The sequence below is a fragment of the Halichoerus grypus genome, chromosome X (genome assembly GCF_964656455.1).
Source record: "Halichoerus grypus chromosome X, mHalGry1.hap1.1, whole genome shotgun sequence".
Classification (NCBI taxonomy): Eukaryota; Metazoa; Chordata; class Mammalia; order Carnivora; family Phocidae; genus Halichoerus; species Halichoerus grypus.
The window spans coordinates 1382201-1404378 of record NC_135727.1 but is presented as its reverse complement, the minus strand read 5'-3'; the positions used below and the strand labels follow the sequence as shown (position 1 = coordinate 1404378).

The window sequence follows — 22178 nt, the reverse complement described above, 5'->3', positions numbered from 1 at the left end:
AGCGGGGCTCCCTATTAGCTCCTCCCCTGGCAGGGGCGGGGCGGCCCAACACCCGAGAGACGACGGGGAGAGTGGGTCGCGACTCCCCAAAAAGTAGCAGGTGCTGCATGTCACTAGGAACATCCTGTGGGCCGACCAAGGCTGGCGGACTCGGGTTCCCCTCTGGAACAGCCTCTGGCACACCTCTGCGGGCTCCCGGGTGGGGGCGGGGCTTGCGTGTTTTATTTCCGGATCCCACAGCTACGACACCGGAAGCAGGAAGTGTGAGTTTCGGCAGCGGGAGAAGGGAAGGGTGACCGCAGAACCCGGACTTTTTCGGAGCGCCAGGGCCCGAGGAGTGCTCGCGGCTCGCCGTTCCTGCCCTTCTCACGTCGGACCGACTCTGCTGACAGGTGTGGTCCTCTTCCCGAAGACAGGGTACTATTGGTGGGCGTCCCGCCTCCTCCGAGACACCCCCCGGACGTCCAGGCTTCCCCCTCCTGTTGGGCCGTGGCCCATTTCTGCCGCCTGCTTATAGAGCACCGGCCAAGGCAGCCCGATGCAGGAGGCGAGTTACCTTGGCGGCGAGCGGGACTGTTTCCGCCTCTTCCTCTCCGCCGCCGCAGCGGAGTCTGACCACACCCCTGCTTCGTGGATGACTTCTAGTTCAGAGACATTTTCTGCTCATCAAACTTGACTGCATTCGAGGTTGTTAAATTCTTTTAAAAAGGCCCCAAATATAGTTTGGCAGCTACGTATCTCACTTCATGTGCCTCAGTTTGCTCACTCTGCAAAAACGATTAATGTCTACCCGACCTCAAATCGTTTCTGTGACTTGAGGATGGATGAGCCATCCTGGCATGTTCGAGGAACAGCAAGGAGGCCACTGTAACTGGTGCAGAGTGAGTGAGGGGAGAATACTTGGAGAGGAAGCAATGAGGGGCCAGATAGTTAAGGGCTTTGCAGGCCGTGTTAGGGCCTTTGGCTTTTACACGCAGGGCAATGAGGAACTGTGGTAGGGAACAGTGTAGAGGACGGACATGATCGGAATTACCTTTTAGGGTGATCTGGCCCCTGTGGGAAGAACAAACTATAGGGGACAAGGGTAGGAGCAGGGTGACCTGTTAGGACATTATTGCAGTAATCCAGATGAGTGGTGCTTTGAGCATTTTGTTGTGAAAAATTTCAAAGACGTACAAAAGTAGAAAGAATAGTATAGTGAATCCCATGTCTTCACTGCCCAGCTTTGACAGTTGTCAACTCATGGCCAATTTTGTTTAATTTATAGCCCTCACAATCCTCTTCCTTTGTTATTTTCAATAACAGCTTTATTGAGATATAATTCTCATACCATACACTTCACCCATTTAAAGTGTACAGTTCACTGGTTTTTAGTATATTCAGAGTTGTGCAGCCTTCACCACTCTCTCATTCCGGAACATTTTCATGACTCCAAAAAACCACTTGCCTCCTTAGTTATCACCCCATTACCCCATCTCTCCCAGCTCTTAAGCATCCACCAATCTTTCTGTCTCTATGGATTTGCCTCTTCTGGACATTTCATATAAATGGAATCATACAGTATGTGGTCTTTTGTGAGTTGCTTTTTTCTTTTAGCGTTATGTTTGCAAGACTGGTCCCATCTTGTAGCATGTGAATGTACTAGATTTTGTTTACTCATCAGTTGATGGACATTTAGGTCATTTCCACGCTTTGGCTGGTGTGAATAATGCTGCTCTGAGCGTTTCTGTGTGCACATGTGTTTTTGTTTGTCTGAGATAGATACCTAGGAGTTCCCACATTATTTTGAAGCAAATTCCTGACACCGTATCATTTCACCTGTAAATATTTCAGCATGCATCTCTAAGAAAGGATTAAGAAACAACCACAACACCACTATCACACTTAAAATAGTTAACATTAATTGCGTAGTGTCATCAGATAGATTCTGGGATACATTACGACAGGATTTCCTGATGCATTAGATGTGAGCTGTGAGACAGAGAGGAGTCAAGAGGGACTCGGAGGTTTTTGTCACGGTAGCTGGACATCAGCTAACAATAAGGAGGGCTGTGGGTGGAACTGGCTTTTGGGGCCTGTCAGGAGTGCAATTTTAAGGTTAGTTTTGAGAGCACTACCAGATATCCAAGTGGAGATGTTGAGTTTGCTATGTGTCTGGAGTTCAGGAAAGAGGTCTGATTTGGGGCATCATCAGCGTGAGGATGGGGGTTAAAGCTCTGAGGCTGAATGAACTCTGTACTGGAGTGACGGTAGGTAGAGAAGAGACCCCAGAACAGAGCCCTGGGGCACCACAACATTGTGGGGTGGGTTGGTGAGGACGATCGAGTGAAAGGATCTGAACAGGAGCAGCTAGTGAGGTGGGAGGAGAACCAGGAGAGTGGGCTTTTCTGGAAGCTCAGGGAAGGATCAGTGGCTCATCAGGTACTGCTGACGGGTTCGTGGGGGCATTCAGTGGAGCAGTAACAGTTTATTCAGCGTTAAAGCTGTCCTCTCTCAGCTCAGGCCTGCTCCTGCAAGCTTGTATTGGGATCGGCCTCCTCCTCCAGGTAGTCTTCCCTTCTTGGGCAGAATTTCAAAGGGCTCCAGGTAGTGCTGTAGTTCATAAGAGAACGCAAACAGCCCTGCTGTCTTAGGCTGCGAGCCCACCTCCCACTTTCAGATTCCTCAGCACATGTCAGATACTAGGTATCCCCTTCAGGCCCTCAGTTCCAGTGAACACTTACCAGGTTCTTTTTTTTCTTCTTTTTTTTTTTTTTTCTTTTACACTTACCAGGTTCTGAGTGGTGTCCTTGAAGCCCCTCTTACTAGGTGGATTAATTTCCTAGAGCTTCTGTGACAGATGACCACAAGCTGAGTGGCTAAGACAATAGACCTTTATCCTCTCCCAGTTCTGGAGGCCAGAAGTCTAAAATCAAGGTGTCTTCAGGGCCTCGTTCCCTCTACAGGCTCTAGGGGAGCATCCTTCCTGCCTCTTCCAGCTGCTGGTGGCTCCAGGCCTTCCTTGGCTTGTGGCCATGTCATTCTAGTCTCTGTCATCACATGGCCTTCTCCGTGTCTGTTTCTCTTGTCTCTTATAAGGACACTTGTCATCGGGGGCACCTGGGTGGCTCAGTCGTTAAGCGTCTGCCTTTGGCTCAGGTCATGATCCCAGGGTCCTGGGATCGAGCCCCACATCGGGCTCCCTGCTCCGCAGGAAGCCTCCTTCTCCCTTTCCCACTCCCCCTGCTTGTGTTCCCTCTCTCGCTGTGTCTCTCTCTGTCAAATAAATAAATAAAATAAAATCTTTTAAAAAAAGGACACTTGTCATTGGATTTAAGGCAACTCTGATCCAGGATGATCTTATCTCAAGATCCTTCACTTACACCTTCAAAAAAAACCCTTTTTCCATATAAGATCACAGTCACCGGTTATGGGGGTCAGGATGTGGACATATCTTGCTGGGGTCATCATTCAGCGGACTGCACGAGGTAAGGAGCCAACATCTTCCCTCCTGCGTGGAGGTGTATGTAGCAGGTAGGAGTCACAGCACGCTGACACCTCCCTACAAAAATAGTCCTCCCCGTAATTTCCCCCTCTCTTGTGAAATTCTTAACTTCAGTTTACAGCCTGGAGATAGGTCCTAGGCAGAGTTTATAACAAGTGCTGAACCATGGCCTTTCTGACCCCACGTATGGGCCTGCAACTCCCTTTGTAATGAGAGGATATGCCACCTTGTAGATTGAAAAGCCTGTTTTAGCTCCCTGTTACACTTGATAAAGTGCTCAGCATTCTGCTTAAAGCGTGGCCCCAGAACTGCTGCACAGACCACACTCCTTGTCCTGCAAGGTAAGAGAATTCTGCGAGGGTCTCGTGTGACAAGTCTGCTGCCTTTCTCTTCCAGACCCTGACTTGTTGGATGAGCAGGCCCCCCTGGAAGAGTCAGCTGTGTGAGATGGTGCAGCCCAGTGGCGGCCCGGCAGGGGACCAGGACGTGCTGGGTGAAGAGTCTTCTCTGGGGAAGCCAGCTATGCTCCACCTACCTTCTGAGCAGGGTACTCCTGAGAGCTTCCAGCGCTGTCTGGAGGAGAATCAAGAGCTCCGAGGTGAGGAGGGCAGCAGGTGTCCCGAGCAAAACGTCAGCGGTCCCAGCCCTGTTGGTGGGGGGGCTTCTTCCACTCATCTGTGCCTCTGTTTTTACTGGGTCTGGGGTGGGGGTGCACCTGAGAGCCAGCTAGTGATTCAAACCACCCTCCCTTTTTGTTTCAGGTGGGATTCCCTGGAAATGGACTCTGAGGTATAGATTGACGTGCAGGAAGTTTATTTAGAGTTCTGTCAGGACCAACACTGGGGGAAGGAAAGGGACAGGGAAGGGGAGGACAGGGAGAAGCGGGACTGCAGTGCAGGCCGACCCTGCAGGTTGCTCTGGAGCTGGAGTGACCCTTCTGAGTTGTCCCAAGTCAGGCCAACTGTGGTGGGGCTTTTCTGTCTCCATCCTGATCGGTCAACTATCCTGGGAGGGGCTGGCTATTCTGGGAGAGGCCCTGCGGCTCCTGGGAAGGGGGGGCGTGACCTGCCCTGGGAAGGGGGCGTGGCCTGCCCTGCGACGGACCTGTGGGGGAAGGGCTGCTTTCGGAAAGGGGGGGGTGGTTTCTGGTGCCTGTGGTGCGGGTGTGAGCGCGGCCAGGCCGTGGCTCCCAGAACCATCCCATTTCTGTCTTCACCACGACCTCCACCCACTCACCTGCCATGTCCTCGCTTGTATGGGGAGGGGGGCAGCTTCTTCAGCTCCCAGTGGCCTGCTCCATGCCTCTCAGGTGGTTGGCTGCCCTTGGCTGGTGCACATTTGTGCCCGCCCTGCGTGTGACGACACCCTGGCCCGCCCTCTCTGGCCTTGTAATCATGCCTAGACATCTAGGGGCTGTCCTGGCCGCTGCATGGTGTTGAGCAGCATCCCTGGCCTCTACCCACTAGATGGCAATAGCACTCTTCCAGTTACGATAATCAACACTGTCCCTGATGTCAAATGTCCTGCTGTGTTGGGGTCACATAGAGCTGGCAGCCAGGTTGGGGGAGGGGAGACAGCTCACCTTCCACAACTATGTGTGTGGCCTCTGCTGGTCCCCAGGAGGGTGCTCTGGCAAGAGGGACTTGGGGGCAAGAGTGTGGCAGGCTGGCTGTAGAGGGATCACGGCACCACCAGCTTCCCGCCCAGGGAGCTCGGGCTTTAGTGACAGGTGGAGACCTTGAAGCTGCACCCTCCACCTGTGCTGCGTGAGGCAGATGGCTGCTGTGTCTCAGGCCCTGAGTCAGACTTCCAGGGCACTGAAGGTGTCTGCCCCCAGCGATGCTCAGGATTGTTCCTAAGGAGGAGGGCGCAGGGGAGAGGACATAGACTTTGCTTGGAATGTTTGGGGGGAAAACATGGAAGTCGGTTGTGGAAGTCATGGAAGAGGTTGTGTGTACCTAGGGTAGGAGTCCATTTATGTGACATGTCCAGGAGAGGTGGATCCAGAGAAACAGATGAGTGGGTGCCAGAGGCTGAGGGTGATGGGAAAGTGATTGCAAGTGGGTTCAGGTTTCTTTTGGGGGGGGGTGATGGAAATGTTCTGGAACTAGCTAGAGGTGATGGGCGCATAGCTTTGTGAATACACAGAAACCACTGAATGACTGTGTACTTTAAATTAGTTAAAATGATAAATTTGATGTGATGTGAATTTTATCTCAGTAAAAAGGGAAGTTGCATATGAGTTGAGGCTTAGGTGGGGGGTTGGGCAGGATTGCAACAGGTGGAGGGTGGAGGTGGGTGAGGGAAGTATGCCTGAGGCAGGAGGCTCCTGTAGAAGGGCCACACTCAGTTTGCTCCCCTGCAGGGGAGGAGTCACATGGGGACAGTAGAGTGCAGAACGAGTCTATGGAGCTGGGCTCAGAAGCCAGTGCAGTCCTGGTAAAAGAATGCTCTGTCATCAGGGTTTTGACCAGAGAGTGACACGAAGCTACTGCCCGTTGCAATCTTACAGAGTTCTGTAGTTGCGAGAACCTTCGTGTGTCACCGAGCAGTTTTGTCACCCCTCCATGTTCTTCTGCTGCCCGGGGTATCCCTGGGTGTGGGGCTCTCCTTTCCTCAGCCTCTGCTGACTGCCTGGCCTTGGCACATGCTCGTCCTTCAGCCTCGTGAGCGGGGGACTAGCTGTTTCGTGACCACCCGCTGTGCCCAGATCCTGTGAGGTGGCTGTGGTTATCCCCGTTGAACATGCAGATGAGGACAGTGAGGCTCAGGGAGGCCAGTCCCTGGGCCACTCGAAGCCTTCTGGGTCTCCCAGGCTGCAGCCAGCCATGGCACAGGGCACTTTGCCCTGGTGGCCTTCCCTGAGTGTGCGGGTAGCTTCGGGTTTCCTGATTCTGAAGATAATGACTTTGCGGCCCAGGGCGCAGGCAGGCGCACCTTTGACCTGTGGCCAGAATACAAATGAGTTCGAGGAACTTACAGAGAAAGTGGCCTTTGGCACATACTCTTAAGCAAAGCTGATGTGTTTGGTATCTCTTTGGAGAAATTTAGGGGCTTTATCAGTAGCATAAATAATTTTGAAAGTGTTACGCAAAATAAGAGGAGGTGTTTCAAAGCCACGTCCACATGCGAGGCCGCACGGTACCGCGGGGACGGCGCGTGATGGGCCCGGGAGGGCCCCCTGCCAAGTCTCAGCTCTCGGCCATCTCCTCTGCCCCCAGATGCCATCCGGCAGAGCAACCAGATGCTTCGGGAGCGCTGCGAGGAGCTGCAGCGTTTCCAGGGCAGCCAGAGGAAGGAGAAGGAGTTCCTCATGCAGAAGTTCCAGGAAGCCAGGAAACTGGTAGAGAGACTGAACCTGGAGAAGCTCGACCTGAGGAGGCAGAGGGAGCAAGCCCTGCAGGAGGTGGAACATCTGAAGAGATGCCAGCAGGTAGCCAGAGGGGCTGGGGAGCCAGGGGGTTCTGGAAACCACAGGGGTGCCAGTGTTCCCCGAGGGAACCTGTGGTCAGGGCTCCTCGAGAGCACCCTCAGGCTCGATGCTTCACTAGGAGGGCTCGCAGAACTCAGAAGAGCCGTACAACGGCTCCCGGTTACGGTTGTTACGGTCAATTACAGTGGAAGCACCCAGGTCAGAATCAGCAAGGACGCGAGGAGCGTAGGGCCGGGTCCAGGGGAGACCAGGTGTGAGCTTCCAGGTCCCTGGCCGGCGGAGGGGTGCGGCAGTGCCGTTTCTCCCGCAGCCTTGTGTGACAACCCGCACCGGGCACGGCCACCAGGGAAGCCTCCCTGAGCGGCGCTGTCCGGGGACTTCAGTGTGGGGTCGGTCCCGTCGGCCTGGAGCTCCCTGGGCTGAGCTCGGAAACTCAGTCTCTGCACCCGCACCGCCCCCCCCCCCCCCCCCCCCCGGGACGTGAAGCTGAGAGGTGTGGCCCAGGCCCCGCCAGGAATCCCACTGTGAGCACAGACTGCCTGCCAGGGAGCTTGGGGATGAGTGTGCCAGGTTCCTGGGGCGGCCATGACAAGGGACCACAACACTGGGTGGCTGGAAGAAAGAGAAATGTATTGTCTCCCAGTTCTGGAGGCCAGAAGTCCAAGAGCAGAATATGGGCAGGGTTGGTGCGTTCTGGAGGGTCTGAGGGAGAACCTGTTCCAGGCTGCTTTCCCAGCCTCGGGTTGTGCCCGGGGTCCTTGGCCTCCTTTGGCTTGTAGACAAATCACTCCATGTCCCTCTCCATTGTCTCATCACCTCCCTGGGTGTCTGTATGTCTCTTCTTCTCCTCTTATGAAGACACCAGTGTCAAAGAGAAATACAGCTGGACGTTAGTTAAAGTGGTGAAAAGAGGTTTTATTTGGTAATTACTGACAGCAGGGGAAAGAGCTGAGCTCCATTGTGACTTGCAGAGGTGCCTGGAATTTTCCAGAGGGAGGGAGGAGGAGGAGGAGGGGCTCAAGGGAAAACTCACAAAGGGTCTGTCAGTGTAAATGCGGGAGGCGAGCTGGCAGTGACGGAAGTTAGCCTTCTCTCTTGCACAGGGACTGGGATTCTGAGGCCCTAGTCTTCATGAGGATTCCTGTTCAAGGGAATGGTTCTCAGGTCCTTGAGAAAGACTCTCCTGGGTTGTAGGAGGTACGTGGACATTTCAAAGGGATGGAGGAAGGGTTCACAATTGGGAGCCCTCTTACCAAATGCTCTAAGGAAGGGAGGCAGGAACAGTGTTCCGGTGTTGGCTGGAACAGTCAAATTTGGCAGCATTGAACTTTCCTAGGTAGGCATGCCAATGGGTGGCTGGGTCTCCCAGGATGCGGCCCTTTGCTGCTAGAATCTGTGTTCAAGTTTGGTCAGGTCGCCGAGTGCAGGGGTTTGGATGGAGTCAAAGTCATTTTGTGCTGATTTCGTTTGTAGTTCTCCACAGTCATTGGCTCTCCTACCGCCTCCTCTTCTAGCATGACTTGATCATAACTTGATTGCGTCTGCAAAGCCCCTGTCTCCACATTAGGTCCCATCCACAGGTACTGGGGGTTAGGATGTGGACATATCTTTTGGGGGCCACCATTCAACCCATCCCAGTCTTGAACAGGTGGACTCAGTGCTCTTTGCTAAATGCCTTCAGAGCATCTGTCCGTGCGGCCCTGGGGGCTCCTCTCCGCTTGGCCCGGCTCACGTGATGGGATGCTGGTCGCACAGCTGACAAGTCCAGCAGTGGGTATCGGAGTGGACATGGCTTCGTGTCACTGGTGGCAGTGTCAGTTGGTGCCACTACTTTGAAAAACTCTTCAGCATTTTTCCTTCGGGTTGCCCCCGACTCAGCAGCCTCACCGCAGGTGCGCGTCTGGGAGCAGCTCTTCTGCGTTCACTGGAGAAGCCATAGAACCGTAGGCTGGAAGTTTTTTAACAGCTTTACTGAGACCAAATTCACATACTGTAAAATTCACCCTTTTACAGTATCCGTGGCTTTTTAGTGTATTCATAGACTTGTGTAACCATTACCACTCTCTGGTTCCAAAACATTTTCACCCCCCCCCCCCCCCCCCCGCCCACAAGAAGCCCCATCTTCATTAGCCATCAGTCTGCATCCTCTCCCTCAGCCCCTGGCACTCTCCAGTCTGCTTTCTGTCTGTGGGTTTGCCTGTTCTGGACATTTCATACAAATGGAATCATACACTATGTGCCCCTCACATCTGGCTCCTCTCACCCAGCATACGTATTTTGAGGTTCATCCATGTGGTAGCACATATGAGCACGTGATTCCCTTCTATGGCTGAGTGACACTCCGGTGTATGGAAGTAGCACATTTCACTTATCTGTTCATCAGTTGATGGACATTTAGGTCATTTCCACTCTTCAGCTGTTGTGAGTAATGCTGCTATATATTTCTTTTTTTTAAGTTTAATTTATTTAAGTAATCTCTACACCGAGTGTGGGGCTCAAACTCATGACCCCAAGATCAAGATTCACATACCTCTCCGACTGAGCCAGCCAGGTGCCCCCAGTTAATGCTGCTATGAAAATTTGTGTGTGGACCTGTGTTTTTGTTATCGGGTAGATACCTAGGAGTTCCCCCGTTAATTTGAAGCAAATTTTAGACACTGTAAATATCGTCTGTAAATATTTCAGTGTGCATCTCTAAGAAAGGGCTTAAAAAAGACATAACCCAATACCACTATCACACCTAAAATAGTTAACGTTAATTGTTTAGTGTCATCAAATCTTTTAGTGTCATCAAATAGACACAATATATTGTGCCATCAATATATTTTGACAGGATTTCCTGATGTGTTAGATGTGAGCTGTGAGACACAGAGAGGAGTCAAGAGGAACTCCGAGGTTTTTGTCCTGGTAGCTGGAAGATGGATTTGCCATCAGCTGACAAGAAGGAGGGCTCTGGGTGGAACTGGCTTTTGGGGGCTGTCAGGCATGTAGTTTTGAGAGTGCGGCTAAATATCCAAGTAGACATGTTGATGTGACAGGCCAGGTGGTGGGGGGTATTTGCACTGTTCAGTGGGGAGACCTTCGCTGAGGTGCGTTCTAGTCAGGACCAGAACACAGTGAAGGGCTGAGCCACATGGGGTATTTGGGGAAAGCATGTTTTAGAGGAGGGGAGAGCATGTGCAAAGGTCCTGAGGCAGGGACATGCCTGTCATTTTCAGGGAACACCAAAGAGACAAAGATGGCTGAAGCTGTGTAGAAGCGGCTAAGGAGTGGGCGGGGAGAGTCAAGGTAGGGGCTGGTTATGTGGGCTTAGTAGGGCCAGTGGAAGGATTGGGGCTTTGACCCAAGTGTCACAGGGACCGTAGGGGCTGCTGTGGTAGTGTGAGGCATTATCTGGTTTCCTGTAGACTGTAGAGTATGGGGGGGGGGTGTTATGAGGTTGAATTGTGTCCCCCCAAAAGAAATGTCCACAACCTAAACCCTGTACCCCAGAACGTGATCTTATTTGGAAATAGGGTCTTTGCAGAAGTAATAAAGTTAAGATGTGGTTATACTGGATTAGGATGGGTCTAAATCCAATGATTGCTGTCCTTATCAGAAGAGAAACAGACACCAAGACATCCAGGGAAGATGGCCATGTGATGATGGAGGCAGAGATTGGGGTGATGCGTTTACGAGCCGAGGAGCGCCAGGGACTGCTGGCCCAGATCTCCCCCCAGGCTCCTCAGAAGGCACCGACCCTGCCCACACCTTGCTCTCGGACTTCTGGCCTCCAGAACCGGGAGGCAGTACATTACTGTTGTCTTAAGCTCCCCACTTTGTGATTCCTTCTAGAAGACCCAGGAAACCTGTAGGAACAGGTGCAGGAGTGGAGGAGGAGCCCAGGTGGAAGTCATTGCAGCCCTGGCGAGGGCTTCTGACCAGAGTGGGCCCTGGCCCACGGGGTCTGCCGACAGGCATAGATGATGTGGAGGTATGGGGCAGGTAGCTGGATAGCTAAGCCGGGGCTCCCGAGAAGAGTCTGTCGTGGAGGTGTGAATTTGGAAGCCATCGGCCTGCGGGGGTACGGCAGGCCTGGAGACCAGACCCGCGCGTGGAGATGTAGAGGAGAAGGGAAGGAGTGGCGGGTATGGTGTGTGCGTGTGCACAGGAAGCCGGGGCAGGGGCGCGGAGCACGGGAGTGGCGGTTGCTGTGGCGGGTCCGGCTGTGAAGGACTGAGGCACCGAGCCTAAGGTCACAGGGGACTTGGTCTGGACAGCTGGAGAAGGGAGACCGGGCATCAGGGGATTCGGACAACTCTTGAGTTTTGTCACAGGTAGAGAGGCCTTCTGGAAAGTGGCAGTCCGTCTCATCTCTCCTGGTGGCCTTGGCTTGTAGAGGGGAGCATGTATTTTGACACTATCTTTAGGTCTAACCTCCCTGAGCATCTGCTGGGCTCAGTCCTCATGGCCTGCTTGTCAGCCTCGTGAGACTCGAGGCAACTCTGTGCCCCTGTGTCTGCAGGGATGAGGAGGGGTTTGGGAATGTGGGGTCATGGGACAGTTGCCTGGCTGGGGCTTGGGAAGCTTCCAGAGGTGAGCGGTGAGGTGAGTGGTGGTGCCGGGGGCAGGAGAGAAGCCCTCCGGTGACACGTCTTAGTCCCTGCCCTCTGCCCTGGGGCTTGGGGATGCCGGGGTGGGCAGCCGGCAAAAAAGTGTTACTGACAGGAGGTGGCTTTTTTTCATGCAGCAGATGGCTGAGGACAAGGCCTCTGTGAAAGCCCAGGTGACATCCTTGCTGGGGGAGCTCCAAGAGAGCCAGAGTCGTTTGGAGGCCGCCACCAAGGAGCGGCAGGCTTTGGAGGGCAGGTGAGTGGACAGGGAAAGCCCTCTGGGGGCTGCCGTTCAGGTACCTGGGGAGAGTGAGGCACCTTAGGAGCCCCTGGAGGGTTCCTCTGTGAGAGGTCAGCTGTGGTGATGGCAGGAAAGGGCTTCCCGCCTCCCAGAGGGAAGCAGGTGCTCTGCATAAAGCACCCTGTTGTGCGAACAGTCCAGGCCCAGGGACCACCCCCGGTAGGCAAACTGTCAGGCTCTTTTCTGGAAAGTGCGGTTCCCATAAGTGGGATGATTGGGTCAGAGGGCACAGATGTTTCCTGGGCTCTCAGGCCGCCGGGCTGCTGCCCTGCAGAGAGCAGGGCGGCTGCAGCTCTGCCGGTGCGTGGGCCGGTGTCCCGGCTGCCTTCCAGCCTCAGGAGGGCAGGAGGGGCGCGGGCAGGAGCTCGCCGCCGTCGGCGATACGCGACACCGTGTGGACGTGCTTCCGCCTGGAGAACAGAGTGCGAGGAAAGGCATCGCTTTCGCCTCGGGCTCGTCGCGCTCTCCTGTTTCCCCCGTGTCCTCTTCTGTGCCTCCAGCTTTCTAAAATCACGTGCACCATTTTTAGGACAATTTGGTGTCTTTTTTGCCTGTCTTTTTCTGTGTACATGAAAGAAACGGCTGGAGGCAACTTTGGTCGGTTCCGACCGTGCGCGGACGTTTACGTGGGCAGCTGGGCTCTTGGGCAGTGTCCTTTGTGCCCGTTGCCCTGGGGGTCGGCCGTGGAAATGCTGAGCTGGACAGCTCAGGCACAGAAGCCTTGCTTGCATCTCAGGGCATTCAGTGTGGCCATTGGAAGAGCTTCCTACGTCATACACATGGAGGCCCCCTGAGCCTTGGGCCTGTCCTGTTCCAGGGCCCCGGGCAGGCGGCAGTCCCATCTGGTGATGACGACGTCAGATCACAGATGGAGATGTGCTCAGTGTATTCGGACAGGTGCGGAGAAACAGCGAGACCAGTGACCATCCCCAGCGGCCCCCGCCCCCCAGAAGCAGCCACCGTCACCCGTGCGGTGGGGACCATGCAAGGCCTTGGGCCAGCAGGATGACACGGCTGGAGCCTGGGCCTGGAGATCTGGGGAGCTGTGGGGAGATAGGAGAGCGGAGTTCGGAGACTGGGGGCTGTGGGGCGATATGGCTCCTAGCGGGGGGGGCGGGGCAGCCATTGCCGTCACCCAGCCAGGCGGGTGGGAGGCTCCTCTTCCAGGTGTGTGCATTTGGGACTGCAGCTGAGCCCTTGAGATGGGTCAGCTGCCTTCCTGCCGCTTCTAGAACAGGGACTGGGAGGGAAAGAGCCGCCCCCAAGCTGGCTCTCTGTGGTTGTCCCATGTGTGGTAACAGCCGACAGCCTCCTCCTCTGTCACACGGAAGTGGCTCTGTGTCGGCGGGTCGCTCGGAGCTATGTCCCGGCCGCAGGCCGCCGGCTTCCACCTTCGTCCCGCTCAGTGAGCACCCCGGCAGCCCCCGCCCCGTTCTGCGGGGGCCCTGCCGTGACCGCGCCTTCCCCCGTGCCAGGGCCCGGGCTGCCAGCGAGCAGGCCCGGCAGCTGGAGAGCGAGCGGGAGGCGCTGCAGCAGCAGCACAGCGTGCAGGTGGACCAGCTGCGCATGCAGAGCCAGAGCGTGGAGGCGGCCCTGCGCATGGAGCGCCAGGCTGCCTCGGAGGAGAAGTGAGTGGCTTTGTGCCCGCAGGAGGGACGGAGACCGGAGGGCAGTCAGGGACTTTCCAGCTGGCAGGGAGCCCTTCCACGGACTGTCCCTGAGCCTGCTCACACCTAGGTGATCCATCTTTGATCTGATAACGTGTGCTCCCCGCATGTTGACAGCATCCGGTCCCGGACCCTGCATTGCTTTCGTTGGCATGCCTTGAGTCTCCTTTATTTATTTACTTATTTATTTATTTATTTTAAAAAGATTATTTATTTATTTGAAACAGAGAGAGATAGAGAGCACGAGCAGGGGAAGAGGGAGAAGGAGGCTCCCCGTGGAGCAGGGAGCCCAATGTGGGGCTTGATTCCCAGGACCCTGGGACCATGATCTGAGCCGAAGGCAGACGCTTAACTGCTGAGCCACCCAGGCGCCCCAAGTCTCCTTTCATTTAGAACAGTTCTCCTGTCTGTTTTTCATGAAGTTGACTTTTTTGAAGAGCACAGGAGAGTCCCATCCTATTATAAACATTCTTATTTTTAAACATGTTAGCCTTAAGAAAAAGGATGCTAACCATGTAGTGAAGCCTGCCTTAGAGCTGATGGCCTTTAGGGCACAAATGCCCCCTGGAAGCCCCCTTCTGGTCTGTGGACATGACAAGAACGAAGAGGGTGGGGCTGGAGCAGGACAAGGTAGTTTCTCCAGCAAAGGCTCCTTTTCCTCAGGCGGAAGCTGGCCCAGCTGCAGGTGGCCTATCACCAGCTCTTCCAAGAGTATGACAATCACATCAAGAGCAGCATGGTGAGCAGTGAGCGAAACCGAGTGAGTATGGTGGGCATGTACTTGGGACTGTCTAGGACTGACTTGCCTTGGTTCCTCTCCCTGCAGCCTAGAAACAGAAGAGCATGGGGCCTGCTTCCCCAAATTTACCACTATGGGAGCTCGGGTTCTTATATGAAGACTTGACAGAATGGGATTTGGGGAGGGATACTTGACTTGTCCTAGAGCTTTGTCAGGGTCGCAGTGTGACAGCTCAGGGCAGGATGTGGGATCCTTGGGCTGTGCTGCTTGTGGCCTGCAATCAACTAGGCTGGGCCTCTGGATGCTCCCTCTGTGGGCTGGGAACATGCTTGTCTCCACGGCCAGTCCCTTCTGCCAGCCCGGCTCCTGGTTCTGACTTCTCAGAGCCAAGGTAAGGCCCAGAACGCTTCTATCGCACTGTTGAAGGTGGCTGTGAGCCCTCTTTTGGTTTGTTCTCATCAGACCTGTACTGGGTGCAGTTTCTAGTGATCACATTTTAAGAAGGATGCTGTCAAACACGAGCGTACCCAGAGGAGACTTGTAAGGGTGGGGTGTTAGTGCGGGAGCAGCTCAGCATGGAGGTGACAGCCTCAGAAGGAAGTATGGCCCTGTCCCTTGAAGCGTTGGAGGCGGGCTGTCTGGCTGGGGAATCTGGGAAAGGAGTGTCGGCCTGGGTGGGAAGTTGTGCCCCATGACCCCAGAGGTCCCCTCCACCCTCTGCCTTTCCTGTGTCCTGCCTGCGCTGACAGCCTGTGGTTGGCGTCCCCCTGGCACTGGCCAGCCAGGGCCCGTCTTTCATTGCTTTTGGTTCTTCTCCCCTGGAGTAGCAGCTCACCCTGGGCCAGCCTGAGCTCCCTCAGTACCCCCTTGCCCATTTCTAGGGAATGCAGCTGGAGGATCTCAAGCAGCAGCTCCAGCAGGCCGAGGAGGCCCTGGTGGCCAAACAGGAAGTGATTGACAAGCTGAAGGAAGAGGCTGAGCAGCACAAGATTGTGATGGAGACTGTCCCGGTGCTGAAGGCTCAGGTGAGGGCGCTCCTCTGTCGCCCGCTGGCCCCGGAACCTGATGCGTCTCTGGCATCAGTTTGCGGTGGCTTCTCGGAAGCCCTTGGAGCCCCCTGTGCTGTTCCCTGACCTCTCAGTGCACTTGGGGCTGACTTTCTCTGTGCCATGGGCTCTGGGAGGGCAGGGCTCTCCCTCGTCCCCCAGCATGGAGTGTCCAATGAATGGCCAACAGTTGGCGGGCGTGCCCCTGTCTTGGCTTTGTTTGCCAGGCGGATATCTACAAGGCCGACTTCCAGGCCGAGAGGCAGGCCCGGGAGCAACTGGCGGAGAAGAAGGAGTTCCTGCAGGAGCAGCTGGAGCAGCTGCAGAGGGAATACAGCAGGCTGAAGGCCAGCTGTCAGGAGTCGGCCAGGTGGGCCTCGGAGTCCGTCCCCACGAGGAGCGGGTCTCTGGTAGTGACCGCACGGGTCAGTTGGGCTACGAGCTGGCCCTCCCTCTCCCGTCCCCCTGCCCTGTCCTTCCACTGGCTCCGTGTGCGCTGGCTGATTGGACGGTTTCTCTTCTCCAAGGATTGAAGACCTGAGGAAGCGGCACGTGGAAGTCTCCCAGGCCCCCTTACCCCCCACCCCAGGTGAGTGAGCTATAGGAGGAGGGCTGGAGAGGGCAGGGTGTTAGAGAAAGTGCCATCTCAACTCCCCAGAGCTGCTCTCCTGAGTGTAGTACCCCCTCTGGGGGGGAGGAGCTAGTGGTGGTGACCCCGGTGGTCGGACCGGACAGTCCTTTCAAGTCTCAGTACTTTCTGCCGCCTCCCCTCTTTCTCCAGCTCACCCCTCCTTTCACCTGGCCCTGCCCAACCAGAGGAGAAGCCCCCCCGAGGAGCCGCCTGACTTCTGTTGCCCTAAGTGCCAGTACCAGGCTCCTGATATGGACACCCTGCAGATACACGTCATGGAGTGCATCGAGTAGGGGCTGCCTGCGGGGGACCAGCCTGCCCGCTCCCGACTTACGGGCTGGGTGACAGAACGGGCCACTTCTGTGAGCCCCACGAGCTAGCTCTAGGACCTTACGCTTCAGCTCCCCCATCTGTTGGTTTGCCTCTGTTAGGGTACACGGAACCCGCTAGGCCTGATGCTCTGCCCTTCTTGTTTGTGCCGTCTGCTTGAACCGCTTGCCTCTGGGGCTCCCTTGCTTTCCACCTCCACGGGCGAAGTCAAGAATCGAGGCCAGGGCTCCCCCAGAACTTCTCGAGCCAACACAGGCAGAAGCCTCTCCTCGCACGCGAGCTGCCACGCGCCGTGGCGCCAGGGCCCTCGTGGGCCGTGTGGTATTCCGTGGGGAGGCTGCGCCGCCAGTAGACGGAAGCTGTCCCCTCGTGAGGAACACTTGGGTTCTTGCCACTCTCGTGTCGTCACAAAGCGAACGGCCTTGTGCGTCACTTACGTGTATCTCTGGGTCGGATTCTTAGAAGCTGCACCACTGAGCAGCTGCAGACGGGTTAGATGGGCCAGTACGTTGTCCCTGCTCCCTCAGAGCCTTGCCCACAGGAGGGGTGTCCGGCCTGTGGGCTTTGCCATCTGTCAGGCATGTGTTTCTCTATTCAGAGTGAGCCTGAAGGATCTTTTCCAATTCTGCTTAATGGCTTGTTTGTATTTTCTGCTCATTTTTCTGTTGGGCTGTTAGTCTTTTGTTCCTCGGTGTGTTTGAGCTCTTTGGTCATTAGTGGGATCGGCTCTTGTGTATGATAGAAATTGCAAGTATCTTCTTTTACTCTGACTTGGACTTGAAGTTGGTCATCTAGGCGTGGCCACGCTTCTCCACCTTTCCTTCACTGCTTTGGGTTTACCATGGTTGTGACCGGCTCGTGGCTTGACGGGGAGACGCTTCCCACATGTACACTTGCCGTTTCCTTTTCCTAACACCACAGCATGCCGTTGTCCTCCCTGAGCGTGTTGCTGCCTAGCGTGAGCGGTTGGTGGCTGTGTTTGATCACGTTCCAGAAGCTTGTGATGCTGTTCCCCGCACCAGCCCCATATGCCCCAGCCTTTTGAGAGGAAGCCACTTGGTGATGATTGGCAGGTTATGAACACTAGAGGGCTCCTTACTGTTGTTTTGCAAGATTCTGGATGTTTCCTTGATGTCAAAGCCAAGGGCATTAAGCCTGTGGTTGTCAGAAAAGGATGTTGGAAGCGGAGGAAGAATGCCCCAGCCTCCCCTGGCCCTCCTCCATCTTCCCCTGGTTGGGAACAGGATGTCACTGAAGACAGCCCGGCTGGCAGCCTGCTGTGAAGACGAGCCTGGGCCGGGGGCTTGCCTGGCGTGTATAGGAGCGGGAGCCCCTTCTCCATTTCCTGGAGCCCAGATGTCTAATTGCAGATGATCGTCCTTTGGGAAGATGTTAAAGGCACAAACAGGCTCCCCACTTCTGGGTGCTGCATCCCAATCCTGATCCTGTAGTTTTTCTGCAAGAGCACTTTTAGTTTTGGGGGGATGTATGAATTTCCCATGGCCACTGTAACAAATGATCAACTTGGTGGCTTAAAACAATAGGAATTCATTCTTTCATGGTTCTGAAATCAGGGTGGCAGGGTTGGTTTCTTCTGGAGGCACTGAGGGAAAATCAGTTCCAGGCCTTTCTCCCAGCCTCTGGTGGTGGCCCTTGGTGTTCTTGGCTCCATTCTCTGCCACCCCATTCTCTGCCTCCGTGGTTACACGGCCTCTTCTTCCTGACTGTGTCTTCCCTTCTTGTCTCTTATAAGAACACCAGTCACTGGATTTAGGGCCCACCTACATCGTCCCGGACGAGCTCATTTTGAGATCTTTATCTTCATTACATCCACAAAGACTCTTTTTCCAACTCAGGTCATTTTTTTTTTTTTTAATTTATTTGGCAGAGAGAGAGAGCACAAGCACGCGGAGAAGCAGGCTCCCTGCTGAGCAGGGAGCCCGATGCGGGGCTCGATCCCAAGACCCTGGGATCATGACCTGAGCCGAAGGCAGTCGCTTAACCGACTGAGCCACTCAGGTGCCCCTCCAACTCAGGTCATAATCACAAATTCTGGGCATGAGGACGTGTCTATATCTTCTGGGCCACCATTCAGCCCAGCACAGGGCTATCTTCTGGAGCGCACAGACTAGGAGAAATGCGGGTGAAGACCGGTGTCTCCAGGACACTGGGCGCTCTGTGGGAAGGAAAGCTGGTTTGGTGGGGGGACAGGCCCTTGCAGGCGTGGGGACTGCTGCTCCTTAGGACATCCCGACTCCAGCTGGCCACTGCCGCCAGGGCCAGCAGCCACGGGCAGGAGAAGGAAGGCTGTAGGCTGCGGTGGGACAGAACCGTTGGACCGACCGGTGCCCCGGGTAACAGCCACCAGCTGCGTAGGCATGGGCTTTGTGCTTTATTAGGAGAGTGGACAAAGGCCTGGGGAGCCCTTCTCTGACTGGCTTCCTCTTCTGAAAGGATGTTGGGAGGAAGAAGATGAGACCCAGCAGTGGTGAGAGAGGCCGCCGTTCTCTTCCTGGGGTGCTTTCCTCAGGTTCTGGCTTTTGCCGATGTTCATGCCTGGGCCCCGGGCCAGCTGAGTCAGGGTCTGGGTGCAGGACCGGCATTGGCTGGGAGCCACTGCCCTTCCTGGGGTGCCCTTGCTCCCTGCCGCCTCCTGTAGGACCAGCTGTACACTAGACACTTAGAAGGGAGGGATTCTGCTTTCTCCCCTTCTGGCTTTACTTAGATTGGGCTTCCAGAATAAGTGGTTGGATCCCTTCTGGGAGGGAAGCAGCCTGCCTACCCAATGAGCTGTGGCCCCTTGACCTCCACAACCCTGGGTTTGGGAGGCAGAGACAAATAGCTAGAAACCTATGTCATTTCTCGTTGCTCATACAACATTTCTTGTTGTTCATACAACAATATTTCTTGTTGCTTATACAACAATAGTTCTTTTTAAAAAATTTTTTAAATTAACATATAATGTCTTATTTGTTTCAGAGGTACCGGTCTGTGATTCATCAGTCTTACACAGTTCACAGCGCTCACCATAGCACATACCCTCCCCAGTGTCCATCCCCCAGGCACCCCGTCCCTCCCACCCCCCACCGCTCCAGCAGCCCTCAGTTTGTTTCCTGAGATTAAGAGTCTCTTATGGTTTGTCTCCCTCTCTGGTTTTGTCTTGTTTCATTTTTCCCTCTCTTCCCCTATGGTCCTCTGCCTTGTTTCTCAAATTCCGCATATCAGTGAGATCATATGATACTTGTCTTTCTCTGATTGACTTATTTCTGTTAGCGTAATACCCTCTAGGTCCATCCATGTCATTGCAAATTACAACAATATTTCTTGTTGCTCATACAACAATGCGTGCCCTCTGTTACCCGCTGGCCAATGCTTAAGAGGAATCCAGGTGACCGACAAAATAAGCACAACAAGAAAGCGTCTCTCCCTCGCCAGTAACTAAAACACAGACTCCAACTAGACGAAAAGTGATGTGAAACAAGGAACAAATGAAGACTGGCGCCATGCCGGCAAGGTGCGGGGGGCGGGGGCCGGGCCTGAGCTGCACCCCCGCGTGGGGGCCGGTGTGGCAGGGCGGGACAGGCGTGCTTGGCTGGAAGAGGCAGCCGGGTGCGCATGGGGACCCTGGCGTCGGAGAGGTGCTCGCCGCGCCCTCGTCGGCAGCTGCCAGGGACTGGGGTGAACGAGGGTCTGCGCTTCTGGCTTAGGCGACCCGCGCAGCCCGTCGTGCTCCCGTGCGGTGAGCGCGCTCCCTGGGCTGCTCACGTGGAGCACGGGCTGTGACAAAGCCAGCGGACGACGACGTGTGAAGTGTGACCACAATAAAAAAGGAAAAGCAGCCTGTGCACACCCTGCTACCCCGTGGATGGATGTGGGTGGTGGGATTGCCGGCAATGACGGTTTCCTTTTGTGTTGATGTCGGTCCTAAATGGCTGTAATTTGCGTGCATTCCTTCGAGCGGCTTCAGAGTCGGCCGAGCAGAGGGCGCACCGGTGCAGGACCGTCTGCTGCTTCTGGGGCCTCTGCCCGGGCGGCTCGTGTCCCCGTCCTGGGGGCCGCAAGCGCAAGAGCCGGCAGTGGGCAGGGTCGGTCCCTTCCGGGAGGGCAGCAGCCGGTCCAGGCCCGCGTCCTCGGCGTGTGCGCGGCAGTCCTCCCTCTGTGCGTGTCTGTCTCCAGTGCTCCCCTTTACGTGAGGGCGCAGTCCTGCTGGATTGGGGCCCACCCTCGTGACCTCGTGGTAACTGTCCCCTCTGTAAAGCCCGTGTCTCCAAATAAGGTCACGTTCTGAGGTCCTCGGGCTCAGGATGCCCGCATTGCTTCTTGGGGTGGGGGGACACATTTCAACCCATAACACGTGGGTGGGCCCTGAAACAGCCCTGAGTCTGCAGCCCCAGCCTGCACTGTGAGTAGGAGGCCTTCAGTTGCCCGCTGACCGTTGACATGTTAGAAAGGTGACAGGGCTGAGCTGGCTTCGTGGGCCGAGGCCTGGGCCCCGCACGGGCTATCAGGAGTCTGAGCAGAGCTGCCCGTTGCGGCGCCGAGGCGGGGTGAGCGGCGGGCTGCGCCCCGGGGAGGAGACGGGGGAGACGGTGGGCGGCCTCCCCGGGGCTGGGGCCGCCTGCTGACTGGGCCTTCCCGAGCCTCCCCGCCTCCACATCTGTAAAGTAACATCGAAGCTTTGGCTTCCGTGTGAGTAGCTACTGAGAGCTGGCTGCAGTTGGCATACTTTTCCACAACAACGGACAGAGAAGAGGAAATCAGGTTTCAGTAGCAGTGCTTTTCCGGACGGGGGTGTGGATTCCCCAAGATTCTTTTTGTACCTTCTCCTCTGAAGCCACTGTTAGTTTATTCCATATTGCATATCACTTGAGTGCATGTTTTTATGTAGTGGCTTAATTATCTCTTCATGTAACAGCTGTAAGTAGCTGAGCATTGGGTTCTTTTTTTTTTTTTTTGAGCATTTTTTTTTTTAAAGTTACTCTGCATTTCTAGAGCTCTGTTTTATATAACGGGTACTTTAAGTAGTAAATATTATGTCTGTTAATACACATCAGGGTTCCACCCCCTTTACTTCTCATTTTCTTCTTTTTCTCTTTCTCTTCATTCTTTCTCTTTCATCTATTGGAGGTCCTTATTGAAGAAGAAAACAAACTGTCCTATAGTTCTTGATAGTAATAAACAGCCCTGAGTATAAAAGCAAGTAGATCCAAATGGCTAAAATAAGTGTGGTGGAATAAGATCAGAATCCACTGTGGATTTAAGTGAAGGCTGTTCAAAATGCTTCTTTAAAACTAATTCTTGGGGCACCTGGCCGGTTCAGTTAGAAGAGCATGTGACTCTTGGTCTTGGGGTTGTAGGTTCGAGCCCCACGTTGGGTGTAGAGATTACTTAAAAATAAAATCTTGGGGCACCTGGTTGGCTCAGTCAGTTGGGCATCTGACTCTTGGTTTTGGCTCAGGTCATGATCTCGTGGGTCATGAAATTGAGCCCCGCATCCAGCTCCACACCCAGCTTGGAGCCCACTTAGGATTTTCTCTCCCTCTGCCCCTCCCCCCCACTCTTTCTCAAAAACAAACAAATAAATAAATAAATACAAATAAAAATAGCCCCTAATTCTTTAGTATCTATTATCTTGGTATTTAGGAATGAGGTGATAATTCCATGATCTATTTGATTGAAAGATCAATTTTTACCAGTGAGTTTACATTTTACAGCAGTAAATTTTTACTTGTGAGTTTAAAGATGCACTCTCACTGTGTCTCTCTCTCTTAAATAAATAAATAAAATCTTTAAAGATGCAGTCAACAAATGTATATTTAGCAAGGCGCTACGGGGGACATAAAAAGTATGACAGTCTGTGCTTCTGGATGACCAACTACCGTTTAACATTTAATTGGAGTATATATAAAAGAGGAACTGAAAAGCTAGGAAAATACTTGAAATCTTTCCCTATCA

General features: G+C 54.5%; 1 protein-coding gene across 3 annotated transcripts; it reads left to right on the top strand.

The window, feature by feature from the left end:
* Positions 1 to 84: 84 nt before the first annotated feature.
* On the top strand, positions 85 to 21828 carry IKBKG (inhibitor of nuclear factor kappa B kinase regulatory subunit gamma). Of its 3 annotated transcripts, none has more exons than XM_078063962.1 (10): positions 85 to 392; positions 3881 to 4082; positions 6706 to 6917; positions 11650 to 11765; positions 13286 to 13438; positions 14141 to 14237; positions 15098 to 15241; positions 15490 to 15632; positions 15790 to 15851; positions 16044 to 21828. In XM_078063962.1, exons 2-10 carry the CDS (start codon positions 3896 to 3898, stop codon positions 16184 to 16186), a joined length of 1257 nt encoding a protein of 418 aa, XP_077920088.1. In that variant the 5' UTR covers positions 85 to 392; positions 3881 to 3895; the 3' UTR covers positions 16187 to 21828. The 3 variants fall into 3 exon arrangements, with proteins under 3 accessions (XP_077920088.1, XP_077920089.1, XP_035941429.1); XM_078063963.1 differs by having other exon boundaries at positions 11647 to 11765; positions 14141 to 14216; XM_036085536.2 differs by having other exon boundaries at positions 11647 to 11765.
* Positions 21829 to 22178: the final 350 nt, after the last annotated feature.